Source organism: Eschrichtius robustus, chromosome 20 (genome assembly GCF_028021215.1).
Source record: "Eschrichtius robustus isolate mEscRob2 chromosome 20, mEscRob2.pri, whole genome shotgun sequence".
NCBI classification, from domain to species: domain Eukaryota; kingdom Metazoa; phylum Chordata; class Mammalia; order Artiodactyla; family Eschrichtiidae; genus Eschrichtius; species Eschrichtius robustus.
In genome coordinates, this window is record NC_090843.1 from 19465868 (window position 1) to 19490360 (window position 24493).

General features: G+C 60.4%; 1 protein-coding gene across 8 annotated transcripts in view; it reads left to right on the forward strand.

Annotated features, from left to right (window-relative positions):
- Positions 1 to 24493, forward strand: part of RARA (retinoic acid receptor alpha) — a 43578-nt gene that overhangs the window by 6406 nt on the left and 12679 nt on the right. Inside the window, exons 1-3 of one of the 8 annotated variants that reach the window (XM_068530759.1) lie at positions 1601 to 2673; positions 6827 to 6939; positions 13960 to 14502. In XM_068530759.1, coding sequence (XP_068386860.1) covers positions 14325 to 14502 — 178 coding nt within the window. In that variant the 5' untranslated portion in view covers positions 1601 to 2673; positions 6827 to 6939; positions 13960 to 14324. Of the gene's footprint in view, positions 1 to 1070; positions 1338 to 1600; positions 2674 to 6826; positions 6940 to 13557; positions 13714 to 13959; positions 14503 to 22311; positions 23042 to 24493 lie in introns of those variants that run through there. The other 7 variants (XM_068530761.1, XM_068530763.1, XM_068530758.1 and 4 more) reach the window with 7 other exon arrangements.

The window sequence follows — 24493 nt, forward strand, 5'->3', positions numbered from 1 at the left end:
CTGGCACCGGCCCTGCACCTATCAGGGCTCTCTCAGATTTCCTCTAGTGGGAAGAGGGATCCCTGTCTCGGGAAGCCGGCTGCTCAGGCGCCACCCCCAGCCCCTCTCCTTCTGCCTGCAGCAGGGGAAGGGTAGGCCCCAAGAAGGAGTGTCTTTTTTAAGGAGTGAGGAGCACCTGGGACTGTGGCTTTTCTCCCTCTGCCAGTCTCCTGCTGCCTCCTTCTCCCTCCTGCATGAGGGTCCCTGGAGGGTGGGGGTTGGGGACACTGGAGTGGGCCCAGCACAGCTGCAGTTCAGCTGGGCAGGGAGGGAGTGCCCTAAAGGCGTGCAGTGTGCTTGTATACTTGGGTGCCGATCTTCTGTGCGTGAGTGACTGCCCCCTGTGGGGAGCAGGTTTGTGGGTGCATGAATTTCTTCCCTCATCTGCCTGTGGATCTACTGCTCTGTCCAGGAGTGTGCCGCACCCTCTGCTTCATGACCTTGTGCACGCACAGATGCCTGTCTTGTATGTGCTTGTTCTGTGTGCATACATGTGCATACATATGTGCATACAGGTGTGCTCTGAATGTGCACGTGCGTGTGCATATATGCGTGTCCTGGGTGTGCATTTGCACACCTGCATCTCCGTGTACGCCAGTGTACCTGACCCTCTGTGCTGGCAGGTGTACATGAAGGCCACCCTTCGTGGGAGGCAGTATACCTGTGTTTGTGCACACTTGTATTTCTGTGTCTGTGATCCTTCCCCTCTAGCCTCCGCGGGAAGGAAGACTGGTAGAATGTAGGCCAGGAGGAGCCTGCGCGGGCTTGGGGGTTGGCTGGCACTAAGTCCCCTCCCAGGCTGGTCCCTCATCTGGGCGGCGCCCCCTGCTGCTGGCTGGACTCAAGCTAGAATGCCTTTGTGGGGGGGGAGCTGGGGGGGAAGGGGTTAAGCGTCGGCGTCCACATCTGGGAGCCATTGGCGCATTCCTGCCCGCTGAGCGCATGTTTGCGGATGGATCTGGACGGGACAGGGTGGGAGGGGCTGGGCGGGCGGTTCGCACCGGCGGACGGAAATCCAGACGGGAGCGGGAGACGGCCAGGCCCAGCAGGCGGGAAGGGGCCTGGGGAAGCGTTGCCCGGACGCTCTTCCCCGGTGCCGCCGGACCTCAGGGCACAGCGTCCCGCCGACCCTGCTTATCCTACCTCACCCAGGCTGGGGTCCCAAAGCTGGAGAGAGACAATCAGATACCTCGGTCCTAGACCCGGCTGTGCAACCGGTGCCAGGGTGATCGGGGACTAAACCCGTGTCCACTCCCAGCCTGCGGTTCCTCGTCTATAAAGCGGGGGCCGTCGGGCCGGTGGGTTTGAGAGCTCTGCCAGCCGGGTCAGGCTGAGTCTTCTCACTGGGGTGGAGGCCTGGGAGTGTGGCACTTGCCTTCCAGTGGGAAGTCCTGTGGGGGCACTTGTGGCTACTTCTCTGACCGGGGACGGGGAGGGGGGTGTTCCCTATTGATTCCTCTTTCTCTCCCCCAGTGGACTGCTAGAGGTGGGGAGATGGTCCTCCCAAACGGAGCAGCAGGCTGGGAGGGGGCTTGTGGCTGTGTTGGGGATTGGGGTCTCTGCAGAGGGAGAGTGATTCAGATCCTGCCCCGCTGGAACAAGAATGCGAGCTTTCCTGGCTCCTCCAGCCTGGGCCAGGAGAAAGAAGCTTGGGTCTGAGAGTCCCGTAGCATGTAAGGGTGCTCCTGGGCGCCCCCTACTCGGCTCTTGGAAGATCACAAGAGCCGCTGTCCTTTTTGGGGGAGGGTTCTGGGGTTTGCTGAAGGGTTGGGTTGGGCCAGAGTTCCTCCGACCCACTTGAGCTGGAAACGTGTTTGGGGGAGACGAGGAGAGCAGGTGTACTTGAGGGCGGTCTACCTGCTTTTGCACTCCTTTTTGCCAGTGAGAAAATTAGGATTTAGAGAGAGGAAGCGACTTGCTCAAGGTCACACAGCTCTCATTTTCAAGGGGTTCCTGGAGGAGGATTATAATTATGGGAGTCAGGGGCTTGACAGATAGGGCCGGAGTCACTGTATTCGCTTCCATATTACGTCGCAGCCCCTCTAACCCCGGTTTAGGTGTGAGGGGTGTGTGCGTATGATCCTTGCCCCTGTGAGTGTGGGTGTGTCGTTGGAGGGAAGGGAGTGTGATACCGCACACTGCAGTCCTTTCTCTACCGAGCCCTCCTTCCATTCTTTGCGCAGAACTCCCCCTTCTCGCTCTGAATCTCTCCTTTTGGGGCAGAGGGAGGGATTCTCCCAGATTCCCACGGTCCAGCCTTCTGCTAGGCGCGGCTCCTTTAAGACTCGCCCTTTCCCGGGTCTGTTAAGGCGAAGGGGGGGGGCGTGATCCTGTGGGCCCGCCCCTGGTTGGTGATTGGTCGGAGGGCGGCCGGGGGCGGGCCCGAGGGTGAGGTCCTCCCCGCTGCTCGGTACCCTCCGCCCCCCGGTCTGGGGCTCCGGGTAAAGTTTCAGCCTCCGCACGTGACTCGCCATGGCCGCTGCTTTCGCCCCGCGCCCCTGAGCCGCGGCCCCCCAAACCGCTCCTCTCCCTGGACCCCGGCAACCCCTGACGCCGAGCGGCTCCAAGGCTCAGGGTCAGGGCAGACGCCGTGCTCGCGGGCGACCCGGACGGATTGCTTCCCTCCGCTGCGAGGTAACCTCTCCCCCGGGGATTTTGGAGAGCCTCCGGCTCCCGCAGGCATCGCGGCCCCTTGGCCTGCTCCTGAGAGGACCCGTGGGCGGGGACCCGGTGCCGGGCGGGTTCCGACGGGAACCTGGGGTTTCCTGGGCTTCCCAACCCCGCGCCACCGTGCTCAGGGTGGGGGAGCCCCGTCTGTCCGTCTGTCTGCGCCCGTGTCTTCGCGCGAAGCCGTGAGGCGTCTGGGGCCGTCTGCCGCGCGTGTCTCCGGCGACCGAGCTGTGGCAGAACCGCCGCTGGGAACTCCTGCTCTCTCTCACTTTTCTCTTCACAAACAAGCAAAACAAAAAGACTTTCAAACCTGTTTGGGGAGAGATCGGATGCCCAACGGACTAGCCCCCTCCTTCTTTCCCTCCTGTTATCTGAGCCGCCCTGTGGTTTGGGGAGAATCAGCCCGGGGGCCCACCCCCACCAGAGGCAGCCGGTTGGGGGGCGGGGCCCATTCAGCTGGTGTCCCCCGTGGAGCGCGGGGAGCCGTCAGCCAGGGAGGGGACGGGAGCCAGTGCAGCCAGGGAGGGATGTCTCTGGGTCGGGTGGCACCATGGGGTTATGGAAGCTTTTGGGGGTGTAGGGGGGAAGGAATAGATTGGTCGTCTTTGCTCTGCTGAGGGTGTCTGGGACCTGGTGCCACCCAGAAGGCGGGGAAGCTGCTAGCCAGATGTGTATGTGGGAGGGGGCGCTGGAAAATCTGCTTGGCAATGCCCCTTCTCCTCTCTGGGCATTGCCCTATTGTCAGGCTCCGTGAGAAGGAGGCCAGGCCTCCAGTGTGCTAGGCTGGGGATGGGGACTAACTCAGGTGGAAATCAGATAAGAAAAGCCCCCCAGTCTTGGAGACGCTTTTCCACCGTTCATCCTACCTTGGATAGGTTGCCCACGTGCTGGCATGGAGGGGTACCCTTGGCCCCCACTAGTGCCAGCTCCCTCTTCTGTAACCAGATTGCCTTCTACCTGCGAGATGAGTGCACGTGTGTGTGTGTGTGTGTGTGTGTGTGTGTTTTCAGAGGAACACTCCCCCACTCCCCCACTCCCCCACCCCATGCTGCTTACCCCCAACCCTCACTTCCGCTCCTAACTGCCATTCCTCCTCCAGTTTCCTGGTTAGGAGATTCAGGGATGTCTCTTATCCCCTTCCCTGGCTGCAGTGGTCATAGGGCAGGGTTCTGGGGAAGTGGTTCAGTAAGGTTGCCAGGTCTTGCTAGGAAACGGGCTCAAGCCCCAAACTCTCTTCCAGGGCTTGTGCTTGATGGGGAGGCTGGGCTGGGGAAGCCCCAGGTTGCAGTGGGGGGTGGTTTGGAGCCTTGGGGCTTCCCCTGTGAGGGGTGGAGATGAGTCTGGGGGAGGGAATAAGAGAAAGAGTATTTGGACCTGGAGGAAGAAGAGGGGTAGTTGTGGAGTCAGGGAGTTTGTGGCTATGAAAGGTGTTGGTGCAGTGGGAGGGGCTAGGACATCAGTTCTGCCTGGGAGTCTGGGCCATGTCATTCCTGAGACAGAGCGTTCACTAGGGTCAGACTGGAGTTGACCCTTGGGAGCTGAGGATCTTGGATTTGGAGGGTGTGAATGAGTGTGCATGAGGCGGTCACCTCAGGACTTTCCCCGCCAGACTGATGAGGGCAGTGCAGATGCAGTGGCAGTTCTGAGAAGACCCTGGACTTGGAACTGCTTAATCCTGGCCACCTCCTCTTATAGCCCCCAAATCCCCATCCTTCAGGTTGACCCTAAATGCCCCTGCTATCACTCTGGGAAATCTCTCTGGTCCCCCTCCTACTCCCAGCCATGTGGCAGCCTGGCAGGAAGCTAGCTGCGGGCAGCCCCATCCTGATCACCCCCATGCCGCCCTGCTGGGCATAGTCACCCACATGTACTGTGACGTGGTTCCTGCCACCCTGTCTATTGTGGGGGGAAAGGGCATTGTCTGAGTGGCCCTTAAGGTCTGTTTTGGGGGTACTGACCCAGACCCCAGTTAATTAGCTCCCCTTCCCCTAAATCATTTGGTCTTGGAAGCTGGCTCTGCCCTCTGGGAACCCCTCCCCCACCAACCCCTGCGCCACTCCTTGCTAAGACTTGAGGGTCTTAGGTGGGTTGTCCTCAGAACTATGTGACAGGGTGGGGCCTGCCCCCAGATAAAACCTCAGTGCCCCATTCCCTGTCCTCTGGGTGGCACGGGCAGGGCAGGACCCAGACTAGGCTGTACGCGTGGGTGTGTTTGGGACTCTGTGGGGTCCATTTAGGAGCTCTGTCTGGGTTTGGGTGTGATGGGCATCTGGGGAGGGTAATCCTATCCCTGTGATGAGTAAATGGGGTAATCTCCACTCGCCCAGCACCCCACACCCTTTCTAGTGGTGGTGGTTTGGGGAGTGTGGGAAGCTGGCAGGGCTCCTGGCAAGATGGCCAGGGTTGTCTTGACTTACTGGGTTTTGGGAAAGGAGTGTGGCAACTGATACCCCAGTTCCCAGGGCTTTGGCTCCATGTCCTCTCTGACGCCTGCTGTCTTTCCTCCCTCTGTTCCCCTCTCCACCCTCTGGCTGCTGTACGGAGCCCACAGGGTTTGTGGGGGGATGTGGGGTGGGAGCGAAGGCCTGGCTCTCCGTGTGTGTCCAGGGAGTGTTCTGGGGATGGGCAGGATTGGCTGAGGAAGTCTGGGTGTCCCTGCAGAGTGGGCGGCGCTCGGGGACCAGGCCCAGAGTGGGAGAATGTGTCAGTGTCGGTGTGTCTGTCCTGTCTGGCTTGGGCGTGGGCGTCTCTTGCTTCGTCTGGATCTTGCCTCCCGCTCCAGTCCCCGCCCCCCCCCCCCTCAGCTGGGACCGCCTGCTTGCTCTCTCTCTCTGCAACTGGAGCCTCCCTTGCCTGTTCCTGGAATTTGGAGAGGAGGAGGAGGAAGAGGCAGGCAGACAGACCTCCCACACTCTAGCCCGCCCGGCCTGGCATCGTGGGGAAATGAAATAGGTGCGGTGGAACTAAGGTTTCCCTGCCTTCCCCAGACCCTCCAGTACACATCACAGAGTCCAGGGGGCCAGGTCTTACAGAAGGGGCCTGGGCTGCCCCCCCCCCACCACCAGGCAGCAGTGCCTCCTTCTTTTACCCGGCACCCTGCTGGCCAGGGCCCCTGCCTGGACCTCAGGCACCACTGTCAGCCTGGGGAGCGGGTGGGGGATTAGACTGCTGCCAGCCTGGCCAGCACCTGTTGCCAACCCCCAGCCCTGTAACTGGAGCTGGCCAGGGAGGGGGGCTGCAAAATGACAGGTGGAATTTCTGCAACTAGGCAACCCCCCCCCCCACTGGATATGCCTTTCCCTTCCGGCCCCGGAACAAGGAAAGCCTACCCACCCCCCCACAAGTGTCAACATGATCTCGTGGGTGATGTCCCTATCCTGCCTGTGGGGGTTAGGGCCCGGGAGATGGGCAAGGGGATGAGTTTATTGCTATTTGCCTGATGACCGCCAGCCGCATTGCTGGCTGCAGGGCTGGGCTGCCCTTGTGTTTTCTGAGCTCTGCTGCTCTGGCTGGGCTGGGGGGCATGGGGGTGTGTGGATGGGGGTGGTTCTCTGTTAATGTTTTAATTGCATAAAAACTGGGAGCTCAGCTCCGGGCCAGTGGGGAGTCTGGGTCTGGCTAGCCGCCCGGTTTGGGCTAAATATAGTCTGGGACATCTGCAGAGAAGGGGAGGGGGGTGGCGGGAGGTTCCATTCCCCCCGCCTCCGGCCAAGGTGCCCTCGTCTGGGCGAGCACCTTGGAGCAGGGAGGGGGATTCCTCAGCACGAAAGGCAGGGGAGAGGTGGTGGGGGCTGGGCACGGTTGGGACCTCGCCTGCCTGGAGGCCAGGAGACGCCTGAACTGAACTCGGAGGCTCAGGAACCGGGCTGGAGTGGGGCGCGCCGGGGCGGATCCAATGGCCCTGCTCCCTTCCCCCCAGAGCTGCCTGAGGTCAGGCAGTCTCTGTGTGTCACTGCGCCCGGTGGTGTGTCACCGTGACCCACTCACTCTATGTGTGCCTGTGTGTACACACCTACCTTGGAGTAGCTCCCTCCCAGCTCCTCCCCTGGAGAGCCTCTGTCCCCTGGGTCCTACCGCAGGTCCCCAGCCCTCTTTCCTTGTGTCCCTCGCCCCACAGTGAAACCTTCAGGCCAGGAATCGAGACTTGAGAAGGGGAAGCTGCGGTGGGGAGTTCTCTGATCTCCAGTCACGGCAGGAAGTGGAAGGGAGGAGGACCCAGCGGGGAGAACCGTGAGTGGCAGGCGGGAAGGGAGGGCCCGTCAGCCCTGCGACCAACCGCGCACACTGCAGTGGGGTCGGGGGTGTGTGTGTGGCCACCTTCCCAGCTGACCCCTTCCCTCCAGTTCCAAGTGGGGGAAACTTAGGGGACAGCTGATTCTCCAGGGGCTGCTAACAATCTTCCTCGCCCCCCCCCCACTGAAAAAAACTGTCTTCCTGTCACGTGGCTGTCACTTCCTGTCCCTCTGTGGTTCCCGGGATGTTTGTTGTTGGTTGCCATGGAGATGGCCGCCTTGGGCACTACCCTGGTTCTTGTGGGGAGGGAGCTGCCCCTCCCCCTAGGCCCACAGTTTGAGGGGGGGGGTTGGGGGGTCCTGCCCAGGGGGCTGTTTCAAGCTGAGTGTGTGTGGTCTCCGATGCCCCAGATCCCCCAGGGCCCCCCAGACTTGTGTCTGTGGGAAGGAGTCACAGCCACCTACTCAGACTGAGCGTCGGGGAGACTGTGACCACGTCTGGCTGTGCTTGGCTGTGGCTGACTGTGAATCTGACCGATTGTGCAGACCCTGTCCCCTCCAGCCTGGGTCCCGCTGTCCCAGAAAGATGCCCGTTCTTGGAACCTCCGCTCCCTGTCCCCTTTCCCTTTGGAGCCTTCTCCTGTCCTGTGTTCTCATGGAAACTACCTTCCCCAGGGAGTTTCTGTGGTTTCTTGGGGTCCAGGCTGGAGTAGGGAGGGGCTCTGGGCAGGATCCCCAGTTGTGTGTGTTTTGGGGCTGGGGAGGTGGTGGTCCGCAGGGCCTCCTCTCCCCTCCACACACAGCCTGCACCCGCTTCGCCCTGACCCCGCAGGCCCTGTGCTTTAAGGGGCTGGTCCTGGGACTTTGTGACCATCCGCCCCACCCCCTGGTGGGCTTCCCTGTTCAGCTGGGGGTGGAGAGGGGAAGAGATTCCCCCTAGTTCTAGCCCCACCTGAGTAGGTGGGTGTGGAGCGTGGGGAGTAGGAAGTTCCTGGGGGTCGCTGGATGGAGGGTGTGGGGCGGGGCACGGTCTGACTCAGGCCCGGTCTGGGGTCAGAGCCAAAAGGATATCCTGAGGCGGGAGGGGGGCGGGGGCGGGGGCGGGGGGCGGGCGTTCCCGGCTTCCCTGCAGCCCGGGGTCCCTAGGGAAGGACGCCGGGAGGGGGCTGGTAGCACTGGGTCGTGCCGACAGTCTGTCCGCCCGGGGCAGAGCTGAGGGGTTGGGGGAGGCGGGTTGCAGCCGCGCACCCGCGCACATAGCTGCTGCTCTGTGCGCTTGGCAGCCCCCGCCCCTTGTGAGAGTTATGCTTTCTGCACTGCGGAGAGGGGAGACAGTGGTGAGGGGGCAGCTGCCAAGGTGGGGGTGGGGAAAGCCCCGTGCCAGGCTGGCTGTGAGGACGGTGGTTTCCAGGCTGGGGGGCTGTCCCCTTTTGTCTGTGCCCCTTCGGTCCCCGACCCGGACAGAGCTGCCTTTGTGTGGTCCACACACTCCTGTGGTCTGGCTGTGGCCTCGGCAGCCTCATCTCTTCCTCTTCCTGTTTTCTTCCTTCCCCGTGGGCCCTTCCCTCTCCTTGAGGCCTGGGCTGCCCCCTGCCCTTTCACCTGCTCTCTGCTCCAAGAGAAGACTGGGTGGGAGGCTTCAGCTCTGGTTCTGGGTGGGCCCCTCAGCCGCCCTGGGCTTCGGAGGCCCTGGGCACATCTCCCAGGGGGCTCTGGGGTGCGGAGTCGGGACACTGCCCTGACCAGCAGACATCCCCCCCACCCACCCCAGTTCCTCCTCCCAGCACCTGGCCTGTCCTGGGCTTGGGTTGTCCAGTTGCCCTTTCTGCCTGGTATTCAGTCACTGCGGGGATGATGGCCTGTGGAGGTCAGGCAGCCCTGTGTAGCTGGGGCAGAAGCTTGGGCGGGCACAAGTTGGGGAAAGATCAGATCCACTTTTCTGGGACTAGGTGCTGTGTCTTGAGGCAGTGGGCAGTGGCAGCATCCAGAGGCCAGACGCTGGACTTCAGCACTCCCCTGACTCTCTCCGTAGATGTGCTCAGGCCCTGCATGTGCTCGGGGCAGGTTTTCCAACAAGTCCCAGCTCCAGCGAGGCAGGCCTGGGCTTCTGAGGACTGGTGGGGAAGAGGTGCCCTCCACCTGTCCCAGCCTCACCCCGCTGATCCTTCTCAGGCCCTCCTGGGGTGGTCTCTTTCAAAATGAGGCTGGCCCTGCTGGCTTCCTGCAGCCCAGAGCCTGGAGAGCAAAAGGTAAACAGAGGACCAGAGTGGCCGGGAGGAGAGAGGGGCCTCTGGAAAAAGGGGGAAAAGGGAGTAATGTTCATCATTCTGCTGATCTGAGGAGTATGGGGGAGGGGAGAGGTCTTGGCTTTGTGTGTGTGTGAGTGTGTGTGCGTTTTCCTGGAAAGTTTATAAATAGTTCCAGCCCACTGTTCTGGTTTGAAATCTGCCCTGTCCCGCCCTGCCCTGCTCTGCCAGCTCCTGACAGGGGAGGGGGTCCAGAGGGGCTGGGTCTTTGCTTCTGTCAGGGCTGGAGTCCGTGTCCCCCACCCCCAAGTTGAGCTTGAGCTTTGGGTGTCATTTGCATATGATTCACTGACTGTCTAGAATGCTTAGGAAAGCCCCTGTCCCCCCTTCTTTTACGCTCCCCAATCCTTATCCCCTCCTCTCAGCCCGTCCAGGACTGCCTGGCTTCTATTCCTTGGGAGCCACGGTAGTGGGGTAGCCTGGGAAGCAGAGAGGAGGGAGTGGATGAAGAAGGGGGGCAGGGCCAGCTGGGTTTGGGGACCCCTGGCTCCTCTCCCCTGAGGGCAGGGGGGGAAATCGTCTATTCCTTTTCCCCTCCTCCCCTCCCCACGTCCAAAGGTTTCCCTTTTTTGGTTTGTGAAACGAAAGAAGGGAATTTGGGAAAGGGTTGCGGTCAGGCCTCCACCCACACCCCGAATATTCCTCTCCCCACATTCCTGTCCTCAGTCTGGGGGGAAGCAGACCCTGGAAAATGGGTAATTCTCCCGCCCAGCCCTGTCAGCAGCTGCTAGCCCTGGCTGGGGAAGGGACAGCAGACATACTGCCCAGGGAGGCCCCGAGGTGGTGCTGGCAGGCGCAGGGGAGGGAGGGGACCCGTTGCCCAGCACCTCCTGTGTGCCGGGTGGGCGCTGTGCTAGGTGCTTTCCAGGACTTTTATCTCTTAAATCACACAGCCCGTTGTTGAGGTAGGCAGTTCACAGACGAGTAAACAGATGCTTAGAGAGGTTAAGTGACTTGCCTAAGGTCACCCAGAGTGGCAGAGCTGAGATTTGACCCTTCAGACTTATGGTTCTTTCTACTGTCTTCACAGCTCGACCAACATTTGCCTTTTTCTCCAGATGTGTGACTCTGGGGACATAAAGAACGGGTAGCTGGGGACACCTGACACTGGGGGAGGGATCCTGGCACCTCTTGAGGGTGAGGGAGGCCCCAGCGGGCAGGGGTGCCTGGCTGGTGGCAGGTGCTCCGGCCCTCCCCCCCACCCCCCCTTTCTGCTGTGCCGAGGCTGGGCTCCGGGTATGGGAGGTGTGGGCCTGTGGTTTTTCTCTCCCTCAAGGGAGGGTGCCCATGGGCAGTGGAGGTGGCGGGCATAGGGTGGAGGTTGGATGTGGGTAATTTGTTTTCCCTTTCTTTGGTGCTGCTTTCGATTCTCTCACAGTGTCTTCTCCACCCCTGGGTGCAGGGGGCCAGGGCCCAGGCATCTCCCCAAGGGTCGTGGTTCCAGAGGGACCTTCTGAGGCCGGGCCTGTGCTCTTTGGCCCCGCCCCCATCATCCCTGCCCTTGCCCATCCCTGTTCCCTGGCCAGCCTGGCCCTTGGCCCATTTCTGTAACCTTTGCCCCCTCCCTTGGCTCAAGGCCTTCCCCAGGGAGCTAACTGCATTGAAGTTTGCAGGCTGAGCTCCTTTATTGAGGCTCCGATGGGGGTGGGGAACGCCTTCCAGCCTCTCCCTGGGGTGTGTATCTGTGGTTGAGGTTTGAAGTATGGTCCAGTTTCAAACTCCTCAGGGGCAGAATTGAGGCATTACGGCGGCTGTCGTTAATCTCTCCTCTGGGGTCAAGGGTTGGCTCCAGAGGGTCCAGACCGAATCTGCTGCCGCACCCCCTGCCCCAAAAGCTGGGTCAGGAGGCCTGGAGTCTGGAGTGAATGGTTTCCTGGGCCTCACCTCAGAGAGGCTGGCCCCCATTTGGACCTGAATCCACCGGTGTGCTTCTCTGTGTCTGTGGACCCTGCTGTGTACTGGGGGGCCGGGCCGCAGGGAGGCAGGTGCATAGGTTCGCCTGGCTGGGTGAGGGCTAGGGTAAGTGCAGTTTGGGAAACTCTGAGGCTGTGGTTGTGCGTCTGTGGGGAGCTGTGTCCCGGGCCGGGCACGCAGGCCTGGAGCCGGCTTCGCTGTGTGTGGAGCCCAGGTGTGGAGGGATCGCATCTCCGGGTTCCCTCTCCTCACGTGTCACGTGTGTGCCCGCATGCACCCGGGCTGGGCGTGCAAGCACGCGTGCTCTTGGCCACCGGACGCTTTCCCTGGAGCTGCGCGTGTGAGTTTCTGGAAGTGGGTGTGCACGTATGTGAGGGTCTGACTGTCAACGCTGGTGAGGCTCAGCCAACCCCTCCCTGCCTTGCTGGCTCGAGTTCCCCTTGTGTGGCGCCCCTCAGGGTTGTGGGGGGCCAGGGCGGCAGCTGGCCGACGGGTGGGGTCCCTGCTTCTCTGACGTCAGCCTCGCAGCCCGGGAGGGAATTGGCAGGGGCCTGGGGAAGGAAGGGGGCACCTCATTCAGGAGTAAGGAGAGAGGCCCTATGGTCGTCATAATTAGTAACAGTCAAAATCATGCTCGTTAACAATAGGGGAGCTGCCCCTTTCCTTGCAAGTACCTGTCCCCCTCCCCCTCCCTCAGCCCCGCACAGTCACAGGCTGGCTGGCCGGCCCGGCTGGGCCCAGAAGTCCTGGCCTCGTCCATAGTGGCCTTGGCAGAACTCCCCCATCCCAGGCATGGTCCTCAGCCAAATGCTGGCCATGTGTGTGTCCCCTGGACTCCAGGTCTGAGCCTGGAGCCTGGAGCTTGGAGCCTGGCACGGCCTGAGCTTGGGGAGGAAGGGCTTGGAAAGGGAGGTAGTCCTTATATGGGATCTCTGTGGCCCTGTTTTCTTTTCTTTTCTTTCTCCTTCCTCCCCGCCTTTCTTTCTTCTTAACAGCTTTATGGAGATATAATTCATATACCATAAAATTCACCCATTAGAGTGTACAATTCACTGGTTTTAATATATTCACAGAGTTGTGCAACTGTCACCACAATCACTTTTAGAAAATTTTCATCACTCACTCCAGAAAGAGCCCCCATACCATTCAGCAGTCACTTCCCATTTCCCTCGAACCCATGCCCCAGCCCCTGGTAACCACAATCTACTTTCTGCCTTTATAGATTTACCTATTTTGGACATTTCATATAAATGGAATCATACAATAGGTGGTCTTTTACAGCTAGCATAATGTTTTCAGGGTTTATCCATGTTGTCGTGTATATCGGTACTTTGTTCCTTTTTATGGCAGAATAACATTCCATTGTATGGATGTGCAACTTTTTATTTATCCATTCAGCAGTTGATGGACATTTGGATCGGTTCTACTTTTTGGCTATTAGGGGTGCTGGTATGAACATCCACACCCACGTACAAGTTTTTGTGTGGACTTATGTTTTAACTCCTCTTGGGTAGATACCTAGAAGTGGAATTGCTGGGTCGTATAACTCTTGTGTTTAACCTCTTAAGGAACTGCCACACTGTTTTCCAAAGCAGCTGCACCATTTTACATTCCCACCAGCAACGTCTGAGGGTTTCGATTTCTCCGCATCCTCACGTACTTGTTGTTATCAGTGTTTTTGATTATAGCCATCTTAGTGGATGCAAAGTGGTATCTCATTGTGGTTTTGCTTGGCCATGTTTCTGTCTCTTTTTTTTTGTCTCTCATCTATGTCATATGTGTGTGTATACACACACACTCATATATAAATACATGCATATTTATTGATACTCTTTATATATATCCTCCTGGACCTCTTGTGGATGCTTCTCTTTCTCCGTCTCATTCTCTGCTCTTGTTGCTGCCTGTCTGGCTCACTGTGTCGTGGAATTTCTGGGTTCATCTCTGTCTCTTGCTACCTGTGGTGTTATCTCCGCGTGTCCTTGGGTCCCAGCTGTTCAAACAGGGTATGGATTTGTGGATGCACTGGTGGAGGGGCATCTGGCCTTTCATATTCTGCCCACCTCCCACCCTCTCCAGGGAGGTTGCTTCTGCAGACAGAGTATGTGGGTGAACTCTGAGATCAGTCTCCCTTGCCCCTCCATTGCCTGGGAGTAGGGGGCTTCCACCCTGGGCAGTCCCTGCCCATCATGCTCTTAGGCAATGGAGGTGATACCCAGGAGTCCTCGGTTCCCATTTCCCTATTTGTATGTATGTAAACGGGCCTCCTCTCCGGCCCGTGGGACAGACCCATCTGGGGTGCTCGGGCTTGGATTTGGGGGGGAAGTGGTGTAAGCGGGGGCCCCCTGGCTTAGGAGTCATTTTTCTGAGAAGTGCCACCGCTTTAGGGAAGCGGCTTTTCCTCCCCCTCCCTCCTCCCCTCAAGCACACGTTCTCTGCATCTTGACCTCAGGTAACCTGCTTTGGGGGAAGGAGGGCCAGCTGCCTTCCTCTGCTGCAGGAATCTTCCGGGGTGGCATGGTACCGGGGACCCTTTCCTCTCAGGATTGTGGGTAAGAGGCCCTCCTCGGCTCTGGGCTCTGTCCCCGTCTCCCCAGCCTGGCTCTGCTGTCCTGCCACCCCCAGCAGTGTCTGGGCCCTACTCCCAGGCCGTCTCTGCCAGCCAGGCATGGTGCCAGCTGTCTGCTCAGCCGGGTGCCACGGGAAAATCTCCGGCCGCCCAGGTTGGGGAGCTCCGCGGGGGATGCCCGTGCGCCTGCTCCTCGGTGCCCACTCACCTGTCTTTTTTCTCTCTGCAGCATCACAGGACATGGCCTCCCCAGCCACCTAGCCGGGGCCCGCCTAGGAGAGGGATCCTTTCAGCGTCCTGAAGGCCAGCTCTGGACCTTCCTGGGAAAGTGCCAGCTCACAGAACTGCTTGACCAAAGGACCGGCTCTTGGGACGTCCCCCAGCCCACCTGGCCCCTAACTGGAGTCGGGGCTCCAGGAGGCCAAGATCAGCCTGCTAGCCTTGGACCGCAGCTCCAGGACAGGAGGGGGGGGTGGGCTGACCACCCAAACCCCCTCTGGGCCCAGGCCCCATGACCCGAGGAGAGGCGGCCTGAAGCCTGCCAGAGCCTTCCGCCAGACTGTCTGCCTGCTCTTCTGACTGTGGCTGCTTGGCATGGCCAGTAACAGCAGCTCCTGCCCGACACCTGGGGGCGGGCACCTCAATGGATACCCGGTGCCCCCCTACGCCTTCTTCTTCCCCCCCATGCTGGGGGGACTCTCCCCACCAGGCGCTCTGACCACTCTCCAGCACCAGCTTCCAGTTAGCGGCTATAGCACGCCATCCCCAGCCAGTAAGTGGAGTGGTGGGCATGGTGGGAGGGGCGGTGGAGGGCGGCAGGCCGAGGCTGGGCCTCTTCGGCAGTGGTGAGGGCTCCTCCAGACAAGGGGGATCGTCGTCTGGGGGGCTTGTAGGCTGATGGCTGGGACTGTGTTTGGTGTTGGGGGGGACAGAGGGAGAGCTGAACAGTGCTGTCCTCCGGCGCCTCTCACGCCCCCCCCCCCCCCCAGTGCTGTGCCGTGGAGGGCCTTATAAATAGCTCCAAGGACTGGACACGGAGGCTGGAGGCGGGTAAACAAACCTCTCGACATTTGGTGGAAATGGCAGCTCTACTGAGAGCAGCGCCCCACCTCCGCCCCGCCCCATCCAGTGCCTCTGGGGGAAGGGGCTTGAAGGCATAGAATCCCCTCCCCTCGCCTTGGCCAGGCTAGGTGGTGCTTCCCTTTGTGGGGAGGGTGAGAGGGAGGGGCCCACAGGCAGCCTGGCGGGTCGGGGCAGTGTCCCAGGAAGGGGCGCTCAGCCTGGACTCCGGCTGCGGACGCCAGCCTGCTCTTGGCAGGGCCAGTGTTTTCTCTCCGCCTCCGCCTTCTGCCACAGGGGTCGCCTGTTGGCTGGGTGGGGGTCTCGGTAACCTTCCCTGGCTGGCCGAGCCAGGTAGTGGGAGGTGGCGGCAGCTATGGCCAGCTGGCAGAGTCCAGGCCTCGGGCCTGCCAGGCCGCTTACAGTAACTCTGGCCCCCAGGGCCCGGCTGGGCGCCGGGCCAGGGCTTGGCGGGGGGAGGGAGCCGGGGCCTGGCCTGGGGCAGGAGGGGGTGGAAGCAGCAGAAGGGGGCCGTGGACGGCGGGCTGGCTGGTCAGCTGCTGACCTGGGAAACGTGTCCCACCTCTCCTGGCGGGCAGGTACTGAACACCCTGCCCCGGGCACCCACCGCCTCTCCCGTGGCCACTGGCAAGCTGCCTGGCGCCGCTGCCCTGTGCGCCCGGCTGGGCTGGGTCAGTGCCCCCTTCCCAGCGTGGGGGCAGCGCCCTCTCCCCGGAGCCAGGGAGTCTCTTTGTCCCTGGGGCAGGCCCTGGCTGGGCGCCTCACTGCCCGCACTGGCCGGCTGCCCACTGCCACCGCTGCTTCCTGGCTCACCTCCTGTGGCTGCACGGTGGCCCCCTCCCTCCCAGGCCCCACCGGCCACTGGGCGCAGGGGCTCTAAGTCTGTGCTCCTTTAGGTCCCTACCCTTTGTGCCCTGGGGCAGGGGGCAGGCGGATCCTGCCTACTCAAACCTCCACCTTCTGTTTCCTCCCTTTCGGGTGCGCAGCCGGCAGCACTTGGACCTGGGAGTCGGAGTCAGGAGCCCGATTCTGGCCTGGTCTTCAGTCTATGCTAGGTGATGGGGGAGGCCAGTGTCTGGGTTCAGGGTTGCGGGGGAAGGGGCGGGTGTGTCTGTGTGGGGTAGTGCCTGCGTCCATGGGGACTGGGATTCATACCCCAGCTCCAGTAACTGGAATGTCTGCTTCCTGCCAGGGTTGGGTTTTCAGGGAGGGAGACATCGAGGGTGCTCAGCCTGGTGCCGGTGGACAGCTTGCTCTTCCCCAGGTGATGGGAACAGAGCCCCAGACACTCTGTCCACCTGGGGCCTGGCTCACGGAGGGTTGGATGGGGCTGGGCCTGACCCCCGACCTTGCCCTGTCTTGTGCCGGACAAGCAAATGTTTTGCCCTTCTTTGAATGTTGCAAGCTTCTTCCTCTTTCTTAGAGGTGGGTGGGGAGGGTTTCCGGGCACCCTACTTCCCACCCTGGTAACCTTCTTCCCCCAGGGTGGGGTGCCCACATTTCGGGTTAGGCAATGCCCCTTCCTGCCCCCTCCCTTTGTGAGCCTGTGGGTTGCCCTGTCCCTTCCTAGTAAACAACAACAACTTCTCTTCCTACCCAGGCCCGCAGCCTCTGAGCTTCTACCTGACCTTCCCCTCCTCTGGGACCAGAGGTGTGGCCAGGAACCTGAGGGAGCCCGGCATCTCCCTCCTTCTTGGGCAGGGCTGAGGGGCCTGGAGACCCTGGCTCTCAGCTCTGGGTAGCGAAGCATGACAGATCAAAGTTCAGGCATGGAGGCAGTCTCGCCTTCCCCGCTCTCCCCACCTGGGGGCTGGTGCTGGGGGTCAGGCAGTTCCTAGGAGGGGTGGACATCTGTGGCCCCCATTCCTGTAAGGAGCGATTATATGCTCTGGTCCTCTGCCACCCTTTCTGTAGGCAACCTGGCACATGAGGCTCCCTCCTCCCACTTCCCACCAACAAAGGTGTTTGGATAGTCCTCCCTCCACCTCCCATTCCTCTCCCCAAGTCAGGAGGAGGCTGGACCTTGGGTGTACCCTTCAAAGACCCGGTGGCCTGTGGAAGGACAGAACTGTTCTCCAGGTCACTGGGGACAGGTGGGTATCTGTCCTGCTGTCATCTCCCAGGGAGCCGGAGTGGGAAGCTCCAGAGATGGGACAGGATCCCCCCTCTAAACCAGCCCCTGGGGCGTGGTCTCTGAGGACTGGTATTTACTGTGGAGGGTTGGGATTCAGTGTGCCTTGTGGGGAGGGTCAGGGTTGGGTGTGTTTTAGGGGTGGGGAGGTCAAGGTTGGGTGTGTGTTGGGGAGGTGGTGAGAGGGTCAGAGTGTGTATGAGGAGAATCAGACCCAGAGCCGGGGAGGGGTGTCAGTTTGTGTGCTGGAGGGGGTGGTGACTTAGGGCACAGAGGGTGTAAGGGGGAGGCGTCTGTGATTGTGTTGTGTGTTTGGGGAGGGAAGGGTCTCTATTTCTTATCGCTAGTCTAGGCTGGAGAGGAAACGAACTTGCCTTTTTTGTTGCTCCCCCTGGGAATTCCACGGGGTCGGGGGCGGGGAGGTGGAGTAGGCTGTGTAGCGAGTTCTGGCTTTGCCACTTACTAGATGTGATAACCTCTCTGGGCATGTGTCCTCGTCTGTAACCCAGGGATCTGACCAGAACCTCCCTCAGAGGGCTGAGATTAGGCAAGATCATCGCCATAACGCACTCTGCTCCTCACCTTGCGTGGGATCATTGCTGTCTCCTTGCCGTGGTACCCCGTGTTACGACAGTGGAAAGGGACCGTGGCCCTAGCTGGGTGGGGGCTGGAGAGAATGGGAGGCTAACATCTGTGGAGCACCTACTGTGTGCCTGGGACTTTATCTCTGTTTTACAAATCTTAATCCCAACAATCCTGGGAGAGGGACATTATCTCCATTTACACATGAGGAAACAGCACCGGTGGTTAAGTGGCTGAGCTAAGTGACCTTACAGCTGGGCTGTTTTCTACCATCCAGATAGGCAGCTGCGGGAGGGTACTGTGGGGAGCCCTCCTGGGTGTGAGGAGCCTTGGGTGGGGAGATCAGGGCCATGGTGAAACCCCCTCTCCCGTGGCTGAAGCCCCGCTTCTGCCTCAGGACCTTCCGCTTTCACCCAGTAGGGGGCGTAGGGGAAGGCCTCCCCCCCAGCCACGCCCCCTTTTCTGTTTTTGATCCTGAAGGCTGGAGGGAAAGACTGATAAGAGGCCTGGGCCAGATCTCCATCCTGTCCTGGAAGCTGCGGATACAATCTGTTCACACCCATCCCCGCCCCCAGATCGGCCCACTGCAGCCCGGGGAGTTTGCAGAGCTCAGCGGGCACCCTGCCTCCATCTCCATCCAGACAGACACTGTAGGAACAGAGTGTAAAAGCTACCGTTCTTATTCTTATTTTGTTTCCATTTGTGGAGTGGGGGCAGGGAAGTTGGAAGCGATCTGTAGAGGAGCTGGGGATGGGAGCCCCGAAAGACCGGGTCCAGACTTTTCCTTTCCATCCACACATTTGCTGTGTGTGCCTAGAAACTGGGGAGCGGCCTTGGGGTCTGGAGGAGCCTGGCGAGACTGGAGGGGGTGAGCCCTTCTCCTTTCCCTCTCCTCTGCCACTCCCCTTTTCAGTCTGTATCCTCCCTCCCCCCCCTCCCCCCGCTCCTGCCCACTCTTTCCCTGGACAATAGGAGGGACAGCCCAGGGAGAGGGGGGACTGCTAGCAGTGCCCTCCCTAGGGTCCAAAATGCAGAGTCAGCCAAAAGACTGTTGGACGGGGTTTTGAATGAAAATGCGGCCCCCTCACCTTTTATCTCCAAGCACTGATAGTGCACAGGCCCCCTCAGGGCAGGATCCCAGCATGGGCAGGGGGAGGGGACTCAGGGAAGGAAGCCTGTCCTCTTAGGCTGGCCAAGACCTGAGACACTGTGTCTGCCCGTGCCAAGGGCCCTGTGCCCATGGGGATGTGCCAGTGCAGGCCCTGACTACCCTTTGAGGGGTAGTGTCTGTGGAAAGAGGAAGTGTTTCCCTTCTCCAAATCACTTTGGGGCGGTGCCTACAACGCCTTCCTTCTCCTCTCCGTTTTCAATGGTGGGGCACAGCCCATGGAGCTGGACCTCCCAGGGTAGACTGGAGGCCCTCTGCCCCGACTCGATCAGAAATAGAGGCCCTCCCCTCCCCATTTTGACTTCTGAGTTGCTGGGAACCTCAGCCCACGGACCAAGGCCCCCTTGGCAGAAGTCTTAAAGGACAGCTCTTCCTGCGCAGCCTTGGGCAGATCACTCACCCTCTCTCGAGTCTGAGTCTGTTTCCTCCTCTTTAAAGCAAGATTCCTAATCCGTTGCTTGCTGGGCAAGTTGCTATGAGGCCACGGTGACCTGCTTGCTGGTGAGGGCCTGGGCGAGCTTCAAGTACCCTGCAAAAGCAGTGATGACGAGGGGTGGGTGGAGCCGGGCATTGTCTTGGGGGATGGCCGCCCTGTACTGGGACCCGATGTCCGTCTGGCCCCGGGCCTCATGATTTCCTGTTTGTTATCCCCTCCAGATGGGGTTGGGAACTGGAGGGAGCCCTGCCTGGCACAAGCGGGGGCCACTTCAGTTCCGCCCATACCTGCTGAGGGCCTGCTAAGCACACAGTCCTGGAGGAGTTGTGGGGGACACGGCAGAGGAGGACGGGGCCCCAGGCCTGCCACTCGGTCCTCCCCACCTCCCCCGCTGCCCCCCCCCCAGGTGGCCAGAACCTTCCTTTTTCCCTCTTCTCCCATTGCCCCAGGACACTGTGTTCTGCTCTGACCTGCCCCATGACCTTGCTGTTGCCCAGAACAGGCATCTCACCCCGACTTCTCCACTTCTCCAGCTCCACAAATCCTATCCATCTTTCAAGGAACATCTCGAATACCGCCTCTTCCCAGAAACCTTCACAGATGTTCCCGCTTCCTTGCTCACTCGCTCCCTCCTTTGAAGGCCCGCAGGTCCTTATTTTTTCTCTTAACAACACTCATCTCTCTACCATGAAGTGACTCCTCTCCATCTGGTACCTGCAGTGAGCTGTATCATTTGGGAGATCTTTTCCTGATCACCAGGTCTTTGATGGCAGGGGCAGTCCCAGATCCCTTAGTACCTTGAAGCTGTGAACACAAGGCCTAGCACATAGCTGGTGCCCAGGATCTACATCGTTTGGGAGGAGATACCGAGGGCCGTGGAAGCAGTCTGTCCTCCTCCCCAGCAATCTCATCCACAGCCAAGGCTTGCACCCGTGCCCTAGGCCCCAGCATTCCACCTGCAGCCCAGACCTCACTTAGGTGAGACCTCACTTTGGAGCCCAACACCCACCTGTCCACCCGCCCAGTAGACTTTTCTACTTCGCACTCTTGGAAACTTTGCTGTAGCACAAGCCACACACCAAGAGTCCTCTTTGCTACCTCCTTTCCCACACTCCCCCCTACCCACCCGCCCCCAGCCACAGTGATTACTTTCCTCTATCACCACTGCCAGTTTCCTGGGCTGTGCTACTATTGTGTGCTGCCTGGACTGTTGCAACTGGTCTCTCTTGCCCTCCTACCATCCGTTCTTCATACAGCTTCACATGGTTAAATCTGATTTATAACACTGTAAATCAGATCTTGCCTCTCCTCTGCTTGGAACCTTTTTGTGGTTTCTCCCTGCATTTGAGATAAAATCCAGCAAGCTCACCTGGTCTGGCCTCAGCCCATCTCTCCAGCCTGGTCCTCTGCTCCTTTTTCTTTTGAATTTTATGTTATGTCCTCTGTTAGTTCCCTGAATGAACTCACCAACTTCTGTAACCCCAGGACCCTTGCACAGGCTCTTTTACTGGGATTCCACTCCTTCCTACTCTTTACCTAACTTCTAAACTTCTACTCTTTCTTTAGGTCTCTGCTTTGACCCTCCAACCCTAAATTAGGTGCCTACATTAATTCTCCTTCAAAGCATAATTTATGTGCTTACTTGTGTCATAATACCAATTATCTCAGTTTGCAATTATTTATAATATGCAGTAATAAACATAAATATATATATTTGTGATTATTTGCTAAATGGCTGTTGCACCATAAGGTCTGCAAAGGCAGGCTCCCCAGGGTATCCACCTGGGAGGTGCTCAGAAAATAGTTTTCCTTGAATCGGCCTGGCATGGTGGGAATATGGGCTTTGATGGCAGAAAGTTCAAATACTCACTCTACCCTTTAATAGCAGTGTGATCTTGGACAACCCACCTAACCTTGCTGAGACCTTAGTTTCTTTATTTGTAAAATAGGAATAATACCACTTATCTCTTAAGAGTTGCTGTGAGGATTAAATGACCACATATGTTAGGAACCTGGCTTTTAAAAGACTATCCTCGGGAAGCACGTAAATTCCTGTCAAATGAGGGAGCTCTGCTGCAGGGTCAGAGGGAGCAATAAGATACTCTCTTCTCCTGGGGCATTCCCCCCGCCCCCCCCCCCCCCCCCCCCCCGCCTTCCTGGACCTACCCAACCCAGGTCTTTCTTCCAGTGAAACCGGCATCCCGAGGGCTTCCGGGAGGAAGTGGTCAGCTGAAAGGCACCAGCCCCTCCTTTTCTCTCTCCAGGGCTAGACGGTGCGGTGGGGGGGCCCATGCTGGTTCCGCCTCTGGGAGACACCCTGCGCGGGGCTTTGCTCGACTGAAGCACGCCGGGCGTTGCGGGGAGAGCCCCCTCTGCACGCGTTTGTGCCAAAGCACCCGAGCTGCCGCATCGGGTTCCGGCGGGCGGGCGGCCCGAGTCACACATGATGTCACAGACAATGACACAAGCCGGGTGTCTCATTCCCACGCGGTGCCCGAGCTGCACAGTGTCACACCCGGGACACCCGGCACGGCGCTAACACTTGGCCACACGCACCCCAGACCTTCGCCTCCTGCCGCCACTCTCCGCGTCTCCGGGGGAGCGGCCCGACCGGGCAGGGGGCTGGCGAGCGGGTGATGTCACGGGCAGCGGTGGGTGGGTCACCCGGAGGTGAGGCGCCGCCAGGCGAGTTCAGAGAGAGTTCAGCCGCATTGCATTAGGCAAATGAGGCCCGGGCTGGGTGGGGGTGTGTGTTAGGGGAGGACAGCGGGACCACCCCCCTCTTCCCGCCCACCACCTCCCTCGCCTTGGCATCGCGGGGCCGGGGACTGACCAAACCACGGGGGAGGCTGGGAGCCGGAACTGGGACGGGGGAGACGCCCGCCCCTCTTCCGTCCTGGCGCAGCCCCCTCCTCTCCCGCTACCCAGGCTTCGTCAGTACTCCGTGCACTCCTCCTCTCGAGCCTTTTACCCCTTCCGTCCCCTCTTCTCTCCTCCCCCTGCCCGGGCTCCCCCCCACTTGCCTTCCATGGCCCGCCTCTCCCTCTCAGTTCCCGGCTTGGCGCCCGCTGCAGCCGGACCCGCCGGGAAAGGGTTAAAGCAGGGGCGGTGCCTGGACGGGACGGGGCGGAGGAAAGGGGGTGGGACTGCAGGGGAGGGGGCGCGTAGGCCAGGGTTGGGGGCCCGCGGCGCGCACCGCCAGAGACCGAGCGCAGGGCGGGCCGCGCCGTGCCTGGTGGAGGCGGAGGCGGAGCCGCGCGGTCCCCACCCCACCCGGAATCCTCGCCCGGGAGAAGCCCGGGAGCCCCGGCTGGGAGGAGGAAGTGCTCGGTGACCCCCCGCCCCGCGCCGATCTCGCCCCCGGCCGGCGCACTCGGGGAGCCGCGGGACGCTGCCTCGGACACCATGAGACTCGCGACGGGAGCCCCCTCGAGGTGAAGACGCCGAGTTCCCGGGCCTCGGCTGGGCGTTCCCGGGGTCAGCCGAAGAACCCCCCCCCGCCCCCCCCCCACCCCCCCACCAGTACACACAACTTCCCTGCTTTTCACCTGGGACTCGCAGAGCGGCCGGCCGACTTGGACGCGAGACTAAGGGCAGAGGGCGGCCCCCTGCCCGGGTCGCCAGTCGGGGCGGGGGGGACGTGCCCCTCGCCCCCAGCAGCTCTCGGATGGCGCCGCCGGCTGAGTGAGGGAGGCAGCGCGCAGGACTTATCCGCCCGGACCTCTTGTCTTCGCGGGGAAGATGTACGAGAGTGTGGACGTGGGGGGGCTCACCCCCACCCCCAATCCCTTCCTGGTGGTGGATTTTTATAACCAGAACCGGGCCTGTTTACTCCCAGAGAAGGGGCTCCCTGCCCCCGGTCCCTACTCCACCCCGCTCCGGACTCCGCTTTGGAATGGCTCAAACCACTGTAGGTACCGGCCTATCCCTCCTATTGTGGGAGTTGGGGGGTGAGGGTGGGCTGTAGGGCTTCCGCTCCACCAGGAGATGCAGGCCTGGGGGCGTAGTGAGGGTCTTGTCTCTACCCTCCACTTGTCTCTCTTGCTGAAAGTCGGGTGCCCTTGTTGGACAATTGGACTCCCCCGAGTAACCCTGGGCGCTATTTCTGTTGTATTTGGACTGAGGAACTTTGGGGGTTCCTCCTTTCAGGAAACGTTTGTTCATCTCTCCTTCCACTTCTTGCAGGGGAAGTGAAGCCCCTTGTCCCCAGTTTATATTCTTCTTGCTTGCAATCCGATAGCTTCACAGCTGAGTGGTCCTTTCTCCCACCCTGAAGGGTGGGGTAAAGGTCCTATCTGTGGGCTTGTCTGCTTCTAGGAGGAGGGGCCTCCTCCCCAGATCCCACCCCTGCCAAAGCCTGGGGAGAGCCTGTCCTGGGCGACAGCTGCTGCCCCCAGCTCTTGGGTGTCAGGGGAGCGCTCCATGTTTTTGGTGTTGGCAGTGGGGTGTGGCAGGAAGGGGCAACTCCATCAGATACCCGTCGGCCATCCTAACTGACCCTTACACCTTGGGGAAGGGCACCTGTCCATCTGAGGGCTGTCCTGGCCCTAGGCACTTGGCTGGTACAAGCTTCTGTGCCAGGAATGGAGGGGAGACGCTACTCTGGTGGGAAGAATCCCCCTCCCATAATCCTAATACGGTTTGTTCTCTGGAGGATGAGTTTGATTTTTCTGTGGGTCTGGGGCTACTCTGGAAATGAGGGCTGCATCCCCTCCCAACTCAGCCGTGTCCTTTTACCGTGTTTTCACCTGCGGATGGGGCAGCACTGGGCTGTCCCTTCCTAAGAGGGCCGCCGATGAGAACCCCGGAGTCCTGGCACCTCCTCCTCGCTGTCCTCTGGCTGGGTTCAGGCTTCCCTGGAAGGGAGGGGCTCTGTACCCTGGCGGGAGCTGTGAGTGCCTGGGGTGCACACCTGGGCATGTTTATACCCAGCTGTGAGGTAGTGTACCTGGTGGGGGAGAGCGGTGCTTAGGGGGTTATTGTTACTTGGCTCCGGTTCCGTCCTCTCCCCTGCTCTGGGCTCAACTCTTCCCTGGGGGGCTTCTCCCACCCTCCCGGACTGGCTGCCTCTCTCCTGCCTGCCAGGGAGGAGGGGTAGAGTGGGTCTCTGGGGGCCTGGCAGATTGCAGTAGGTTGAAGGGCAACCCCCAATGCCTTTGCTCTAGGAAGAGAGACCTGAGGTGCAGACACCCATCTCTGCCCCTTTCAGAGCCACCTCACCCCCAGCCTTTATTGTCCTGCCCCCTGACCTTTGCCTCTGGGGCAGATTGCCTGGGAGGCTGCAGGCTGCAGACCGTGGGAGGGAGGGAGGGGTGCGCGTGGGCGGACTTTAGGAAAAAAGGGACAGGCGAGAGGTTGACACACAC